At 45.1% G+C, this 18,093-nt stretch overlaps 1 protein-coding gene across 1 annotated transcript in view; it reads left to right on the top strand.

Moving 5' to 3' along the window:
- FNDC7 (fibronectin type III domain containing 7) overlaps positions 1-18,093 on the top strand; it is a 69,942-nt gene that overhangs the window by 17,419 nt on the left and 34,430 nt on the right. The window contains exons 3-6 of the mRNA XM_038745556.1: positions 2,797-3,051; positions 4,656-4,916; positions 7,430-7,687; positions 11,941-12,195. Coding sequence (XP_038601484.1) covers positions 2,797-3,051; positions 4,656-4,916; positions 7,430-7,687; positions 11,941-12,195 — 1,029 coding nt within the window. The remainder of the gene's footprint in view (positions 1-2,796; positions 3,052-4,655; positions 4,917-7,429; positions 7,688-11,940; positions 12,196-18,093) is intronic.

Genomic DNA, 18,093 nt, shown 5'->3' with positions numbered 1-18,093 from the left:
TGTACACAGTAAGCGCTCAATAAATACGATTAAGTGAAGTCAAGTACATGCGCAGTGGCTAGAAATAATAATGGCATTTGTTAAGCGCTTACTATGTGCAAAGCACTGTTCTAAGTGCTGGGGAGATACAAGGTGATCAGGTTGTCCCACGTGGGGCTCACAGTCATCATCCCCATTTTACAGATGAGGTAACTGAGGCTCTGAGAAGTGAAGTGACTTGCCCAAGGTCACACAGCAGACATGTGGCGGAGCCAGGATTCGAACCCACGACCTCTGACTCCAGAGCCTGGGCTCTTTCCACTGAGCCACGCTGAGGGTCTGGAAGTCAGGAGGTCACGGGTTCTAATCCCGGCTCCACCACTTGTCTGCTGTGTGACGTTGGGCAAGTCACTTCACTTCTCTGGGCCTCAGTTACCTCATCTGAAAAATGGGGATTGAGACTGTGAGCCCCACGTGGGACAGGGGACTGTGTCCAACCTGATTCGCTTGCATCCACCCAGCACTTAGTAATAATAATAATGATAATAATGGCATTTGTTAAGCGCTTACTATGTGCAAAGCAGTGTTCTAAGCTCTGGGGAGAATACAGGGTGATCAGGTTGTCCCACGTGGGGCTCACAGTCTTCACGCCCATTTTACAGATGAGGTAACTGAGGCCCAGAGAAGTTAAGTGACTTGCCCAAGATCAAACAGCTGACATGTGGCAGAGTTAGGATTCGAACCCATGACCTCTGACTCCAAAGCCTGGGCTCTTTCCACTGAGCCACGCTGCTTCTCTGCCACGCTGCTTCTCTGCTGGCACCTAGTAAGCACTTAACAAATACCATCATTATTATTATTTATTACTTTGCACACAGTAAAAACTCAGTAAATATGAATGAATTCATTCATTCGTTCATACAGTGCTCTGTGTGCAGAGCACTGTACTAAGCGCTTGGAAAGTACAATTCGGCAACAGATAGGGACAGTCCCTACCCAACAGCGGGCTCACAGTCTAGAAGGGGGAGACGGACAACAAAACAAAACAAGTAGACAGGCATCACTGGCATCAAAATGGTCAGAGATGGGAAGTTCGGCCTCTATTTTGGATTCTTCAATCAATCAATCAATCGTATTTATTGAGCGCTTACTGTGTGCAGAGCACTGTCCTAAGCGCTTGGGAAGTACAAGTTGGCAACGTATACACAAACAAACACAAAGGACCAGTGCAAACACCAACTCCGGCTCCTTTCCTCGATGGCCTGGAGGGAGACGAGAGGAGGTGGAGAACGAAATGACAAAGGAATACCGAATGGGAGGAAAGTTTCGTTCCGATCGGTCTCGGCCAGCGCTGAAGCATGAGAGACACGGTTCTGATCGGCTTGGTCTTCCTCCTGAGGGGAGGTGAACTCTTGAAGTCGCTCATCTTCCGAAAGGGTTTGGCTGTTTAGGGAGCAGGAGTCGTCGTCGGCCTGGCTGCCTCTTCGACTAATGACCCGAAGGATGCCAGAGTCCGGGACGCTGACACTTTCATGCGATGAAATGGAGCTCCTTCTCCTCGAGGTTCCAGCTCAGAAACCGTTCCATCCAGTTGAGCGATGAGATCGCCTTGGGTGGGGATGTCGAGTCGGGATTTCAAGTGCTCCAGCTTGTCGACGGGTAAAGTTTTCCGTACTCTGCTGGGAAGGATGGAGTTCCGGAAGAGCCAGCAGACTTGGGCGGCCAGGGCCCATCTCCTCAGCAGGCGTTCCGCGCCCCGCTCCACGGGCAGCAACGACAAATGTGACATTTTCCCAGTTGTGCGCAGGCAGAACAGCTCGTTTCCGTGGACGCCCACGTCTTGAATATCTTTGACTTCGCTCCACGGCAGAACGTGGACGCTCTGAGGCACGAAGACATAAACGTCCCTTTCGGTCCAGGTTATCCCACAGTGCTCGCTCAGTTACTCACCGAAACCTACAATAGCGTCCCCGGATAAAACAGCATCTGCCCAAACCTGGAAGGAATCAATCAATCAATCAATCGGATTTATTGAGCGCTTACTGTGTGCAGAGCACTGTACTAAGCGCTTGGGAAGTCCAAGTTGGCAACATATAGAGATGGTCCCTACCTAACAGGGGGCTCACAGTCTAGAAGGGGGAGACAGAGAACAAAGCCAAACATACTAACAAAATAAAATAAATAGAACAGATATGTACAGTGCTCTGCACACAGTAAGCGTTCAATAAATACGATTGAATGAATGAATGAATGAATATGTACAAGTAAAATAGAGTAATAAATATGTACAAACATATATACATATATACAGGTGCTGTGGGGAACATATGTATATATGTTTGTTATATGTATATATGTTTGTACATATTTTTTTTTACTCTATGTATTTATTTATTTAATTTATTTGTACATATCTATTCTATTTATTTTCTTTTGTTAGTATGTTTGGTTTTGTTCTCTGTCTCCCCCTTTTAGACTGTGAGCCCACTGTTGGGTAGGGACTGTCTCTATATGTTGCCAATTTGTACTTCCCAAGCGCTTAGTACAGTGCTCTGCACATAGCGCTCAATAAATACGATTGATGATGATGATGATGATGAGAAGGAGGTAAGATGGGGGGATGGAGAGGGGGATGAGGGGTGAAGCTCTGCACTGAGAGGTAGAATGCTCAGGTTTGGGTTCGGATGAGGTTCTTATGATTCAATGATACTATAAGAATTAATTAAAATTTGTAAACGTAACAATGACAGGGAAGGTAGATATTTAGCACGGATATCCCAGCTAATCTCTAACACAGTTGATTTTTTTTTTTTGTAGCTCCCGAAATCCCCACTATTGATCGGGCATATTCAAAACTTAGCAACAGCATCACTGTGGAATGGGCAGCAGTTCCGGGGGCCGCTAATTATCTCCTCACGGCGCAGGATGGGGAGTCATTCATCGAAGCTCTGGTCACTCATTCCCCGGGCACAGTTACGGGCCTGAAGGCAGCGACCGTGTACAAAATCACCGTCAGATCCATCAGTGCTGGCGGACGAAGCCAAGCATCTCCTTCAAAGAAGGCAAAGACAGGTAGTTAACTGCATGATCCTGAATGAGAGTTTATTTGCGGGCTGTCCTGGGGATATTGGCACTGCACAAGCAGGCTTATTGAGCATTTATAAATCCATTTGCTTCTAATTATCTAGATGAGAAGCAGCATAGCGTAGTGGATGAAGCACAGGCGTGGGAGTCCGAAAGTCATGGGTTCTAATCCCGGCCCCTCCACTTGTCTGCTGTGTGATCTTGGGCGAGTCACTTCACTCTGTGAGCCCACTGTTGGGTAGGGGCCGTCTCTATATGTTGCCAACTTGGACTTCCCAAGCGCTTAGTACAGTGCTCTGCCCACAGTAAGCGCTCAATAAATACGATTGATTGATTGATTGATGGATTCTCTGTGTCTCAGTTACCTCCACTGTAAAATGGGGGTTGAGACTGCGAGCTCCACGTCGGACGGGGACTGTGTCCAACCCGATTCCCTTGTATCCACCCCAGCGCTTAGTAAAGTGCCTGACACACAGTAAGCACTTAACAAATACCATGATTATTAATTATTATTATTAATGTGCTAGTGAATGTCCCAAGTTCTGAGCCCCCACAAATTATTTACCACAAATAAAACTAATGGAGAATCCTGACATCTTCAAATGGAGGTATTACAGTATATAATGCAAAATGCTACTGGAAGGTTTTGCTTTTCTTTATAAATGGCAGACTTTCACCTTAAATAAGATTAGTAGAGATTTTTCTCCTTTACTTCATCGATTGCCCACTGTTGGGTAGGGACTGTCTCTATAATGTTGCCAACTTGTACTTCCCAAGTGCTTAGTACAGTGCTCCGCACACAGTAAGCGCTCAATAAATACGATTGATTGATTTATTGATTGATTGATTGAAACCAAGACTGAATGAACTGCAGGAGCTGACTGGTGGGAGAGACCGCAGCAGCCTGGGACATGCATTACGTCAGGAAAGCAGCCTGGCCTAGTGGTTAGCGCACGGGCCTGGGTCTGAAGGTTCTCATCCCGTCTCCGCCATTTGTCTGCTGTGTGACTTTGTGCAAGACACTTCACTTCTCTGTGCCTCAGTTACCTCGTCTGTAAAATGGGGATTAAGACTGGGAGCCCAATGTGGGACAGGGACTGCGTCCAACCCAGTGTGCTTGTCTCTACCCCAGCACTTAGTAGAGTGCCTGGCACATAGCACTTAACAAATACCTTGACCTCCTTCCCTTCCCCACAGCACCTGTATATATGTATATATGTTTGTACATATTTATTACTTTATTTATTTATTTATTTATTTTACTTGTACATATCTATCCTATTTATTTTATTTTGTTAGTATGTTTGGTTTTGTTCTCTGTCTCCCCCTTTTAGACTGTGAGCCCACTGTTGGGTAGGGACTGTCTCTATATGTTGCCAATTTGTACTTCCCAAGCGCTTAGTACAGTGCTCTGCACATAGTAAGCGCTCAATAAATATGATTGATGATGACGATGATGATTATTATTATTACAAGCAGATAATGGATAATTTCATAAGTACATATGCATTTACGCTTAGTACAGTGCTCTGCACACAGTAAGCACTCAATAAATACGATTGATTGATTTCCATATGTCTTTCTACCCTCAGTTTTGGCTGCCCCTGCTGTTGCTGCACATTCTACAAATTCCGACTCTCTTCTGGTACAGTGGGAAGCTGTAAATATGGCGGTCGGATTCTCCTTGTCCGTCGTTCGATCCGACGGGCTGGGTAAAATGTTGAAAAGAAACACCACGGACACTTCCTTGCTATTCACCGGCCTAGATGCCGGGACCCTCTATACCATAACAGCGTATGCGTGGGATGCTGATGGAGTCCCAGGAGATGATGCCACCTATAATCAGAGAACAAGTAAGAAATCTGTACTCTTCGTAGAAAAAAACGGTGTAGTCTAAATGATTGTAAATGAAATATAAATTACATTTTTCATTTATAAAGTGATAAATACAGGGGGTGAAATGCTTTATTTATCTTGGCTGCCTAAAATTAAAACCATTTTCCTCGGGGATGCTGAATTACTACATGGCGGTGTACCAACTCTGCTATATCGCACTCTCCCAAGCACTTAGTATTTATTCATTCATTTATTCATATGAGAAGCGGCGTGGCTCAGTGGAAAGAGCCCGGGCTTTGGAGTCAGAGGTCGTGGGTTCAAATCCCGGCTCCGCCACTTGTCAGCTGGGTGACTTTGGGCAAGTCATTTAACTTCTCTGGGCCTCAGTTCCCTCATCTGGAAAATGGGGATGAAGACTGTGAGTCCCCCGTGGGACAACCTGATCACCTTGTAACCTTCCCAGTGCTTAGAAAAGTGCTTTGCACATAGTAAGTGCTTAACAAATACCAACATTATTATTATTATTATTCATTCAATCACATTCATTTAGCACTTACTGTGTGCAAAGCACCATACTAAGCCCTTGGGAGAGTACAATATAACAATAAACAGACACATTCCCTGCCCACAGTGCGCTTACGGCCTAGAAGGGAAGATGGGCATTAATATAAATAAATTACAGATATGCACATATGTGTATAGTACAGTGCTCTACACGCAGTAAGTGCTCAATACATATCATCATCAATCGTATTTATTGAGCGCTTACTGTGTGCAGAGCACTGTACTAAGCGCTTGGGAAGTACAAATTGGCAACATCTAGAGACAGTCCCTACCCAACAGTGGGCTCACAGTCTAAAAGGGGGAGACAAAACCAAACATACTAACAAAATAAAATAGGTAGAATAGATATGTACAAGTAAAATAAATAAATAAATAAATAAATAGAGTAATAAATATGTACAAACATATATACATATATACAGGTGCTGTGGGGAAGGGAAGGAGGTAAGATGGGGAGATGTGCAGTGCTCTACACACACAGTAAGTGCTCAGTACACATGTACATTATGTATAGTGCAGTGCTCTACACACACCGTAAGTGCTCAATAAATACCATTGATTGATTGATTCCCTGGTCCTTGGCAAGCTGTTGGGGATCCATCAATCAGTGTCCTAAGAAGCCCTCTCAGAGCACATTCCTCTAGAACCCCACACAAGGCCAGCTGAGCTGAGTCATATAATTTGAATTTCTGAGTCATATAACTGGCAAATAAATTTGAACTGACTTCAGGACAACTCAGAGGCTCCATGCTGCTCCTCATTTGGGCAGGGAGAGAGAGAGGAATGTAGCACTGTAGTGGAAATGCGTGAGTCCTTGTTGGGTTTACAAACTCCGAACAGTTGCAAATGGAGTCCATAGCAGTTATACTTGCAGGAAATTAGTCCAAGAAATCCATAGCAGTTATACTTGCAGGAAATTAGTCCAAGAAATGCGGGGAATTGGCCTGAATTTGAGAAGACATTCCTGACATTTGGCTCAGGCCAAGTTCCAGTATTTCAACCTGAGCAAGACTCCACCGCATATGACAATTCTACTATACATCCAAAGACCTAAGGACCTCAGTAGATTTTTTTTAAGGACGTTCTTCCTTCATGTATCATTTCTCATTTTCAAATACGGACATCAGAATATGCCAAATGCTCAAGTAATCTACTCAATGCATATTTAAACATAGCTCACAGGAGCAATCATGATTAAACAGGAAATCAATCAATCAATCGTATTTATTGAACGCTTACTGTGTGCAGAGCACTGTACTAAGCTCCTGGGAAGTACAAGTTGGCAACATATATAGACAGTCCCTACCCAACAGTGGGCTCACAGTCTAAAAGGGGGAGACGGAGAGCAAAACCAAACATACTAACAAAATAAAATAAATAGAATAGATATGTACAAGTAAAATAAATAAATAAATAAATAGAGTAATAAATATGTGCAAACATATATACATATATACAGGTGCTGTGGGGAAGGGAAGGAGGTAAGATGGGGGATGGTAAGAAATGGTAAGGGATGGTAAGAAAGATGGTAAGAAATCACAATGATGGGTTTTTATGCCACCTTTAATTTCTAGACTGTAGCCTCGTCTTGGGCAGGGAACATGTCCGTTTATTGTTATAGTGTACTCTCCCAAGCGCTTAGTACAGTGTTCTGCACAGAGTAAGCGCTCAATAAATACAACTGAATGAAGGAATGAATGAAATTTAAAGAATATACACACTCTATTTTAGTGTCAACAGTTGCATCCTGATTTTCTGGGAAAATCTTGAGAACAGTTTCATTCAGAATGTGTTTAGGTGCAGAGTACGTGCGTGTATTTGAACAGAGACAAGGACATCGGCTGCCTAACTTTAGATGGAGGGGGGTTGATCTTCAAAATTGTATCCTCCGACCACGCTAAATCGTCCCTCCATTCAGGAGGCAATAGGAAGTACATTAACATTTGAGTGTCTCTCAAATCTGTAGGTCCTCACGCTCCCGCAGACATTCAAGTGGATTTTGATGGCGGAGAACTGACGGCTTGTGTTTCTTGGACACCGACAGAAGGAACCGCCCGGTACACTGTGATGGCTTCCGGAGGAGCGGTGATGCTGAACTGCAGCACATCCTCCACCTCCTGCTCCATTTCTTCCCTCCAGTGTGGAGCGGAGTACTTGATTTCGGCACTCGCAAGTAACGACGCTGGCTCTAGTACACCCGCTAAAGCTGTGGCCTTAAAAACTGGTAGGTGAACTAGGGTGGCCCTTTTGGGTTCTGAACCTGTGCTGAGCTAGAAGACTGACTTCTGATGGTACTCAAGATAACGACAGCCTAGCCTAGCTCTCTTCCTCCCTTCAAGGCCCTGCTGAGAGCTCACCTCCTCCAGGAGGCCTTCCCAGACTGAGCCCCTTCCTTCCTCTCCCCCTCGTCCCCCTCTCCATCCCCCCCATCTTACCTCCTTCCCTTCCCCACAGCACCTGTATATATGTTTGTACATATTTATTTATTTATTTTACTTGTACATATCTATTCTATTTATTTTATTTTGTTAGTATGTTTGGTTTTGTTCTCTGCCTCCCCCTTTTAGACTGTGAGCCCACTGTTGGGGAGGGACTGTCTCTAGATGTTGCCAATTTGTACTTCCCAAGCGCTTAGTACAGTGCTCTGCACATAGTAAGCGCTCAATAAATATGATTGATGATGATGATGACAGCCTCAGCGTCCCCACTGTCAGGGAGGCGGCGGAGGTCAAAACTTTTCAAGAGCCTCAGTTGGAAGAGGCTCTTGGGTACCAAGTGCTTAGTCCAGTGCTCTGCACACAGTAAGCGCTCAATAAATACGATTGAATGAATGAATGAATGGTAGTGGGGAGGCACTTGTGGTAGCAGGGACCAGGAAGAGTTTGGATTCTGTGGTAACAATAATAATAATAATGGCATTTATTAAGCACTTACTATGTGCAAAGCACTGTTCTAAGTGCTGGAGAGGTTACAAGATGATCAGGTTGTCCCACGGAGGGGGGCTCACAGTCTTCATCCCCATTTTACAGATGAGGTAACTGAGGCCCAGAGAAGTGAAGTGACTTGCCCAAAGTCACACAGCTAATTGGCAGAGGCAGGATTTGAACCCATGACCTCTGACTCCAAAGCCCGTGCTCTTTCCCACTGAGCCACACTGCTTCTCTAATGATAATGATGATAATGATAATGATGGTAATGATAGTGGGCCAGGGATCCCCCCTAAAGAAAACCTCTAGGTTTGGGGTTAATAATAATTATGGTAGTTGTTAAGCGCTTACTATGTGGCAAGCACTGTTCTAAACACTGGGGAAGATACGAGTTAATCAGGTTGGACACGGTCCCTGTCCCACTTGGGGTTCACGGTCTTACTCCCCATTTTACAGATGAGGTAACTGAGCCACAGAGAAGTGAAGTGGTTTGCCCAAGGTCACACAGCAGTCATGTGGCAGAGCCGAGTTAGAACCTGGGTCCTTTTCACCCCCGGGCCCGTATTTTATCCACTAAACCACGCTGCTTCTCGATCAGCTATTTCTCTATGAACTGTTTCTCCAGTGAGCTGCCTCATAATAATTGTGGTATTTGTTAAGCACTTACTATGTGCCAAGCACTGTTCTAAGCGCTGGGGGAGATACAAGGTAATCAGGTTGTCCCACGTGGGGCTCACAGTCTTAATCCCCATTTGGCAGATAAGGCAACTGAGGCACAGAGAAGTTAAGTGAGCAACTGATGCACAGAGAAGTTAAGTGACTTGCTCAGAGTCACACAGCTGACAAGTGACGGAGCCAGGATTAGAACACATGACCTCCGACTCCCAAGCCCGGGCTCTTTCCACTGAGCCACGCTGCTTCTGATGTAACATGATGTAAAACATCATGATGTAAACATGATTTATTGATGTAATCAATAAATACGATTGATGACATGTACCATGACAGGGTTGCCATCTCTGGTAAAGCTGCATGTGCGTGCAGTAGAGTAGGTGGCATCACACAGAACGCTTTGTGCCACACAACCTAATTCATTCATTCATTCATTCAATCCTATTTATTGAGCGCTTACTGTGTGCAGAACACTGTACTAAGCGCTTGGGAAGTACAAGTCGGCAACATATAGAGACGGTCCCTACCCAACAGCGGGCTCACAGTCTAGAAGGGGGAGACAGACAACAAAACCAAACATCATTCAGAATGGGAAGGGGCAGTGAAATCGATCACCTTTGACTCTTTCCCATGCTGCTGCTGCTCAGCATAAGTGAATCAACTTTGTCTAATGCTTCAACTTAGATCTTTCCATTATGGAAAGCCGTATATGGCATAGCTTCATCGGCTTACGCTAACTCTCCTGCCAGGATAAGGCTTCGATTCCAGCAGCTCCTGTCATGGGATAACTATGAGATTACTACGATTACCGCATCAGCCTCCTTGCTGACTTCCCAGACTGAGCCCCCTCCTTCCTCCCCCCCTCCTCCTCCTTACCTCCTTCCCCTCCCCACAGCACCTGTATATATGCATATATGTTTTGTACATAGTTACTACTCTATTTATTTTACTTGTACATATTTATTCTATTTTTTTTATTTGGTTAATATGTTTTGTCGTCTGTCTCCCCCTTCTAGACTGTGAGCCCGCTGTTGGGTAGGGACCGTCTCTATATGTTGCCAACTTTTACTTCCCAAGTGCTTAGTCCAGCACACAGTAAGCGCTCAATAAATACAATTGAATGAATGAATGAATGAACCTCCTGCCTCTCCCCACTCCAGGCCATACTTCGCTCTGCTGCCCAGATCATCTTTCTACAGAAATGTTCAGGACATGTCACCCCCGTCCTCAAAAATCTCCAGTGGTTGCCCATCCATCTCGGTATCAAACAAAAACTCCTCACCATTGGCTTTAAAGCATTCCATCACCTTGCCCCCTCCTACCTCACCTCGCGTCTCTCCTTTTACAATTTAGCCTGCGTACTTCGCTCCTTTGGTGGTAACCTTCTCACTGTGCCTCACTCACTCTCACCTATCTCGCCGCCAGCCCCCGGCCCACATCCTACCACTGGCCTGGAATGCCTTCCCTCCTCGAATCCATTAGAAAATTACTCTCCCCCTTTTCAAAGCCTTACTTGAAGGCCCATCTCCTCCAAGAGGCCTTCCCAGACTAAGCCCCCTTTTTCTCGTCTCCCACTCCCTTCTGCGTCTCCCTGACTTGCTCCCTTTGCTCTGCCCCCCTCTCCCAGCCCCACAAAACTCGTGTGTATATCTGTAATTTTATTTATTTGTATTGCTGCCTATTTATTTGTATTGATATCTGTCTCCTTCCATCTAGACTGTGAGCTCGCTGTGGGCAGGGATTGTCACTCTTTCGTGTCATATTGTACTTTCCCAAGCTCTGCACACAGTAAGCACTTAATAAATACGATTGAATAATAAAGATAGCATTCATTAAGCGCTTACTATATGCAAAGCACTGTTCTAAGCGCTGGGTGAATGAATGAATAACTCTAAAGTCCTGTAATTATGAGGTCCTTGGACACAAGGATTATGTCTGCTTTCTCTATTGTACTCTTCTAAATGCTTAGTACAGTACTCTTTCTTTTTATACGCCAGACACTGTACTAAGCACTGCGGTAGACACAAGCTAATCAGGTTGGATACAGTCCCACGTGGGGCTCACAGTATTAATCCCCATTTTACAGATGAGGTAACTGAAGTACAGAGGTACAGTGACTTGCCCAAGGACACACAGCAGACAAGTGGCAGAACACAAATTAGAACTCGAGTCCTTCTACAGTAAGCACTCGATAAATACCATTGATTGATTGATATTGTAAGCATCCAATAAATACCACTGATTGATTGATAATAATAATAAATAATAATAATAATAATGATGGCATTTATTAAGCACTTACTATGTGCAAAGCACTGTCTAAGCGCTGGGGAGGTTACAAGGTGATCAAGTCGTCCCACGGGGGGCTCACAGTCTTCATCCCCATTTTACAGATGAGGTAACTGAGGCACGGAGAAGTTAAGTGACTTGCCCAAAGCCACACAGCTGACAAGTGGCAGAGCCGGGATTTGAACCCACGACCTCTGACTCCAAAGCCCGGGCTCTTTCCACTGCACCACGCTGCTACTGATACTGTGAGGAGAAATTATAATAGTTATAATAGAGGTTTTTTTTAAGGACTTACTATGTGCTATGTACTCTTCTAAGCCCTGGGGTAGGTGCAAGACAGTCAGGGCTCGCAGTTTGAGGGGAAAAAAGAAAAATAATTTTACCCCATTTAACAGTTAGGGAAACTGAGGCGTAGAAAAGCCAAGAGACTTGTCCAGTATCACAAAGCAAGCAATTGGTGGAACGGGGATTAGAACGCAGGTTCCCTGACCCCCAAGGCCGTGCTCTATCAACTAGAGTGCTCTGTTTCTCATGTTGTACATTTTATCAAGTGCTATTTTAACTATTTCTTTCCATTCCCATTTGCTAGTTGCGTGTGCACCCAGAAACGTAGTAATTCGAGAAGACAGCCCCGGCCGCCTGTCTGTGTCATGGTCTAACGTGGACTTCGGGGATTACTTCGTGGCCTTTGTGAAAAGTGACGATGGTTTGGAAGCGCACTGCAACACATCACACACCCACTGCGATTTCCCAGCCGAGTGCGGTTTCACTTACTTCATCAGCGTCTTTGCCTATAACGAGGCGGGCCAGAGCCCTCTGGGTCATGTGTTCAACTACACCACCGGTAAGTTGCATTTCCGTCTGCAAAATGGACGTGGAATTGGCTGGAGAGAATAATGGTAGTTATTATTACGGTATCCGTTAAGTCCCCTCTCAAGTCGCACCTGGGGAGCTTCCAGTCCTCTACCAGTCTCGGCTAAAGGAGGGAGAGTCAAGCAGAGGCCTACCTGTTCCATTCCAATAAATACGATTGATGATGATGATGATGATGATTCCTAGCTTGGCCAGTGGCTAGCGAGTGGATGGCAACCTGCTAAAAGTCAAAACTCACCCATGCTGGGCAGCAGCAGTATGGGAGAGAGTCGAGGGTGGAGACTCAAGTTGACCGCGTGGAAGGACGCAATGGTAAACCATCTTCCATATTTTGACCAAGAAAACTCCACGGATCCGCTACCAGAACGATTGCGGGTGGAGAGCGAGGCTTTCTGGGGGAGGTGTGTCCGTGGTGTCGCTATGGGTTGGAAACAACTCGACGGCATACGGCAAGATTCATTAAGTGCTTACTAGTTCCTCTAGACTGTAAACTCACTGCGGGCAGGGAAAATGTCTACCAACTGTGTTGTGCTCTCCCAAGAGCCAAGAACAGTTGTCCGCACACTGTAAGCGCTCTATAAATATCACTGATGATGACAATGACGATGATGAGCCAAGCGCCGATCTAAGTGCTGGGGAAGATAATAATAAGAATAATAATAATAATAATAATAATAATATAATGGTATTTCATTCATTCATTCAATCGTATTTATTGAGCGCTCACTATGGGCAGAGCACTGGACTAAGCGCTTGGGAAGTCCAAGTCGGCAACGTCTAGAGATGGTCCCTACCCAACAGCGGGCTCACAGTCTAGAAGGGGGAGACGGAGAACAAAACAAAACATATTAACAAAATAAAATAAACAGAATAAATATGTGCAAAGCGCTTACTATGTGCAGAGCACCGTTCTAAGCGCTGGGGAGGTTACAAGGTGATCAGGTTGTCCCACGGGGGGCTCACAGTCTTAATCCTCATTTTACGGATGAGGGAACTGAGGCCCAGAGAATCAATCAATCAATCAATCGTATTTATCGAGCGCTTACTGTGTGCAGAGCACTGGACTAAGCGCTTGGGAAGTACACGTTCCCAACTTGCCAACTTGTACTTCCCAAGCGCTTAGTCCAGTGCTCTGCACACAGTAAGCGCTCAATAAATAAATACGATTGATTGATTACAAGTTGGCAACATGTTAGAGACAGTCCCTACCCAACAGTGGGCTCACAGTCTAGAAGGGGGAGACAGAGAACAAAACCAAACATATTAACAACATAAAATAAATAGAATAGATATGTACAAGTAAAATAAATAAATACATAGAGTAATAAATCTGTACAAACATATATACAGGTGCTGTGGGGAAGGGAAGGAGGTAAGACCGGGGGGATGGAGAGGGGGACCAGGGGGAAGGCTGTGAGCCCCCCGTGGGACAACCTGATCACCTTGTAACCTCCCCAGCGATTAGAGCAGAGAAGTTAAGTGATTTGCCCAAAGTCACACAGGTGACAAGTGGCGGAGCCGGGATTTGAACCCATGACCTCTGACTCCAAAGCCCAGGCTCTTTCCACTGAGCCACACTGCTTCTCCAGCCATAATGATAATGAGGTTGAACTCTCAGTCCCTGTCCTATATGGGGCTCATGATCTAAGTAAATGATCACATGTACCCCATCTTAGACTATTCTCTGTAGGGCTCATCATCATCATCATCATCAATTGTATTTATTGAGCGCTACTGTGTGCAGAGCACTGTACTAAGTGCTTGGGAAGTACAAATTGGCAACATATAGAGACAGTCCCTACCCAACAGCGGGCTCACAGTCTAAAAGGGGAAGACAGAGAACAAAACCAAACATACTAACAAAATAAAATAAATAAAATGGCATCACTCACTCTACATCCTCTCCACGCTGCTCATCTGGGCTGGGAGAATTTCATCTGGCATGCTAGATCCTATAGAACAGAAAAGGAAAGATAGGCAAAGATTCAACAATACTTGGAAATCACAGCTCTGAAGAACACAGTTTTGCGAGAAGCAGCGTGGCCTCGTGGATGGGGCACGGGCTTGAGAGTCAGAAGGACCTGGTTTCTAACCCTGGCTCTGCCACTTGTCTGCTGCGTGACCTTGGGCAAGTCACTTCGCTTCTCTTAGTGAAGCGCTTAGTTCAGTGCTCTGCACACAGTAAGCGCTCAATAAATACGATTGAATGATTGATTGATTCTCTGTGCCTCAGTTAACCTCATCTGTACAAAGGGGGCCAAGAATGTAAGCCCCATGTGGGATGACTGTGTCCAACCTGATTATCTTGTATCTACCCCGGTGCTTCGAACAGTGTGCGGCGCATAGTAAGTGCTTAACAAATACCATTAAACAAACAAAAAAAAAAACGTTAGAGTTCCTCAGCGAGTCTGTTCCAGGGCCGGCTTCAGCCAACTGTGTGCCCTGATGCAGGAGGTTAAGTGCCATCCCTCAAAAAATACGTGACAGGAGGAGAGGAGCCTCTGACCTGAATTTAGAGCCATGTGACGGTGAAAGAAACCCACACTGGCCATGGAGCTGTAGCTTGGTGGCAGGAGGCAAAACATTAAACCCAATATTTTGGTTCCTCTTCCGATCTCTTTCTGCCTTAAAGGGTTAGGGATGGCCTAGCTATATATGGCTACTCTTTCTGCCCCAAAAGATCTGAGGGGACACATTTCCCTTGGTGCCGGCATTATAGAGACAATAGACCCCTTTGCCCCAAACAGCTGGCCCCCAAAGTGTACCGTTTTATAATAATAATTGTAATGGTGATACTTGTTAAGCACTTGCTAAGCACTGTTCTAAGCGCTGGAGTAGATACAACTTAATCAGGGTAGCTACAGTCCCTGTTCCACATGGGGATCACAGTCTAAGTAGGAGGAGTATGTTTGTACAGATTTGTTACTCTATTTATTTTACTTGTACATATTTACTATTCTATTTATTTTATGTTGGCATTTGTTAAGCGCTTACTATGTGCAAAGCACTGTTCTAAGCGCTGGGGGGGATACAAAGTGATCAGGTTGTCCCATGTGGGGTTCACAGTCTTAATCCCCATTTTACAGATGAGGTAACTGAGGCTCAGAGAAGTTAAGTGACTTGCCCAAGGTCACACAGCAGACATGTGGCGGAGCCGGGATTCGAACCCATGACCTCTGACTCCAAAGCCCGGGCTCTTTCTGCTGAGCCACGCTGCTGATGTGCATTTAGCTTTAATTCTATTTATTCTGACGACTTGACACCTGTCCACATGTTTTGTTGTCTGTCTCCCCCTTCTAGACTGTGAGCCTGTTGTTGGGTGGGACCGTCTCTATATGTTTCCAGCTTGTACTTCCCAAGTGCTTAGTACAGTGCTCAGCACACAGTAAGTGCTCAGCGTGGCTCAGTGGAAAGAGCCCGGGCTCTGGAGTCAGAGGTCAGGGGTTCAAATCCCGGCTCCGCCAACTGTCAGCTGTGTGACTTTGGGCAAGTCACTTCACTTCTCTGGGCCTCAGTTACCTCATCTGTAAAATGGGAATTAAGATTGTGAACCCACATGGGCCAACCTGATCGCCTTGTATCTCCCCAGCGCTTAGAACAGTGCTCTGCACATAGTAAGTGCTTAACAAATACCATTATTATTATTATTATTATTTTATTATTATTAAATACGATTGAATGAATGAAATGAATGAATGAGGGAGTAGGTTTCAATCCCCATTTTCCAGATGAGGCCCAGAGAAGTTAAGAAATTTGTCCAGGGTCACACAGCAGGCAAGTGGCAGAGCCTGGATTAGAACCCAAGGTCCCCTGGCTCCTAGGCACGTGCTCTTTCCACTAGGCTACACTGCTTCTCTACCTCACACGTTTTCTTGTCTGTAATGCTTGCCTTTGTGACGAGCAACAAAAGAGGGCTAAAAACCAAAAGCAAGTTAAAGACAAGGCAGGGTGAGGCTTCTTTACAATCTTTAGACCTGTATCTGGAGGGATGGAGAGATGAGGCCTAGTCCAGGGCTTTAGTCCTTTCACATTGTCATTTACCTTTGGTTCAGTGTCAGCCCATCAACAGAGCAGAACATTCAGTTGTAAAAGAAATCTTCCCTTTATCTCATTGCACCCTCCAGCTGTCAAGTTAACCCATCTCCCCTTTCCTGTGTTCACCCATACTCCTTCAGCAGTATAATAACGATGGCATTTATTAAACGCTTACTATGTGCAAAGCACTGTTCTAAGCGCTGGGGAGGTAAGGTGATCAGGTTGTCCCACGGGGGGCTCACAGTCTTAATCCCCATTTTCCAGACGAGGCAACTGAGGCACGGAGAAGTTAAGTGACTTGTCCAAAGTCACACAGCTGATAATTGGCTGAGCCAGGATTTGAACCCATGACCTCTGACTCCAAAGCCCGTGCTCTTTTCCACTGAGCCTCGCTGCTATGTATGCACCTGCTGCCTTCACTTCCTCTCCAACAATTCTCAGTAGATCTCTGGATCTTGTTTTTACCCCCACCGCTCACCAGGGTTTCCAACGACCTATTTTTGGCCAGGTTTAATGGATCCTATTCTGTCATCATCATCATCATCATCATCAATCGTATTTATTGAGCGCTTACTATGTGCAGAGCACTGTACTAAGCGCTTGGGAAGTACAAATTGGCAACATATAGAGACAGTCCCTACCCAACAGTGGGCTCACAGTCTAAAAGGGGGAGACAGAGACCAAACATACTAACAAAATAAAATAAATAGAATAGATATGTACAAATAAATTAAATAGAGTAAAAAAAAATATGTACAAACATATATACATATATACAGGTGCTGTGAGGAAGGGAGGGAGGTAAGATGGGGGGATGGAGAGGGGGACGAGAGGGAGAGGAAGGAAGGGGCTCAGTCTGGGAAGGCCTCCTGGAGGAGGTGAGCTCTCCTAATATCCTTGACCTCTTTGCTGCCTTTGACACTGTTGACAACATTCCCTTCAATCAATCGATCGATCGTATTTATTGAGCACTTGCTGGGTGCGGAGCACTGTGCTAAGCTCTTGGGAAAGTACAGTACAGACACGTTCCCTGCCCACGGCAAGCTTACAGTCTTCTTCTAGACACTCTATTCTCATGGTTCTCTTTCATACTTTCCTGACCATCTTTCTCAGCCTCTTTTACCGGCACTTCCTCCCACCAATCCTTTCACTGTGGCTGTCCCATAAGGGCCTGATCTTGGGCTAACCACTTAACTTCTCTGTGCCTCAGTTCCCTCATCTGGAAAATGGGGATTAAGACTGTGAGCCCCACGTGGGACAAACTGATTACCTTAGAACTGTGCTTGGCATATAGTAAGCACTTAGCAAATACCATAATAATAATAATAAGGGATCTACTATTAATAGTAATAATAAGGGATATTATTATTATCTAGATCCCTTACTCTTCTTACTATATCCCAGTTCTCCTGTGGAGCTAGTCCATGCCCATGGTTGCAGGTATCACTTCTATGTTGGAGACCCCCAAACCTACCTCAACAGCGTGAGAAAGACCATTTTTTAAAAGTATCCTGACAGAGGAGGAAAAGTAAAAACCCGCCCCTACTCAAGGCATTCAAAAGGAATAAGAAAGATCACCTGGTCAGGATTCAAAGGAGAACTACGACAAAGTCTTTTGGAAAATTGCAAGACTCTCAGTGAACACGTTTGAGAAAGGATTTCCTAACCGTAGTAATTCCAGCAAATATTTTACTCAGAAATTTCTTTAAAGAGGAATGCTTCAAGGAGAGTGGAAATTTTGAAGGAAAAGGCTGGGATTTAAATCACAGTCAGAAAACCAGCCCCTGATTGCTGTGGCCAACTTTTGCACAAGGATTGATTAAATGTTAAATGT

This window comes from Tachyglossus aculeatus, chromosome 4 (genome assembly GCF_015852505.1).
Source record: "Tachyglossus aculeatus isolate mTacAcu1 chromosome 4, mTacAcu1.pri, whole genome shotgun sequence".
Lineage (NCBI taxonomy): Eukaryota > Metazoa > Chordata > Mammalia > Monotremata > Tachyglossidae > Tachyglossus > Tachyglossus aculeatus.
This window is presented reverse-complemented; position numbering and strand designations above follow the sequence as displayed.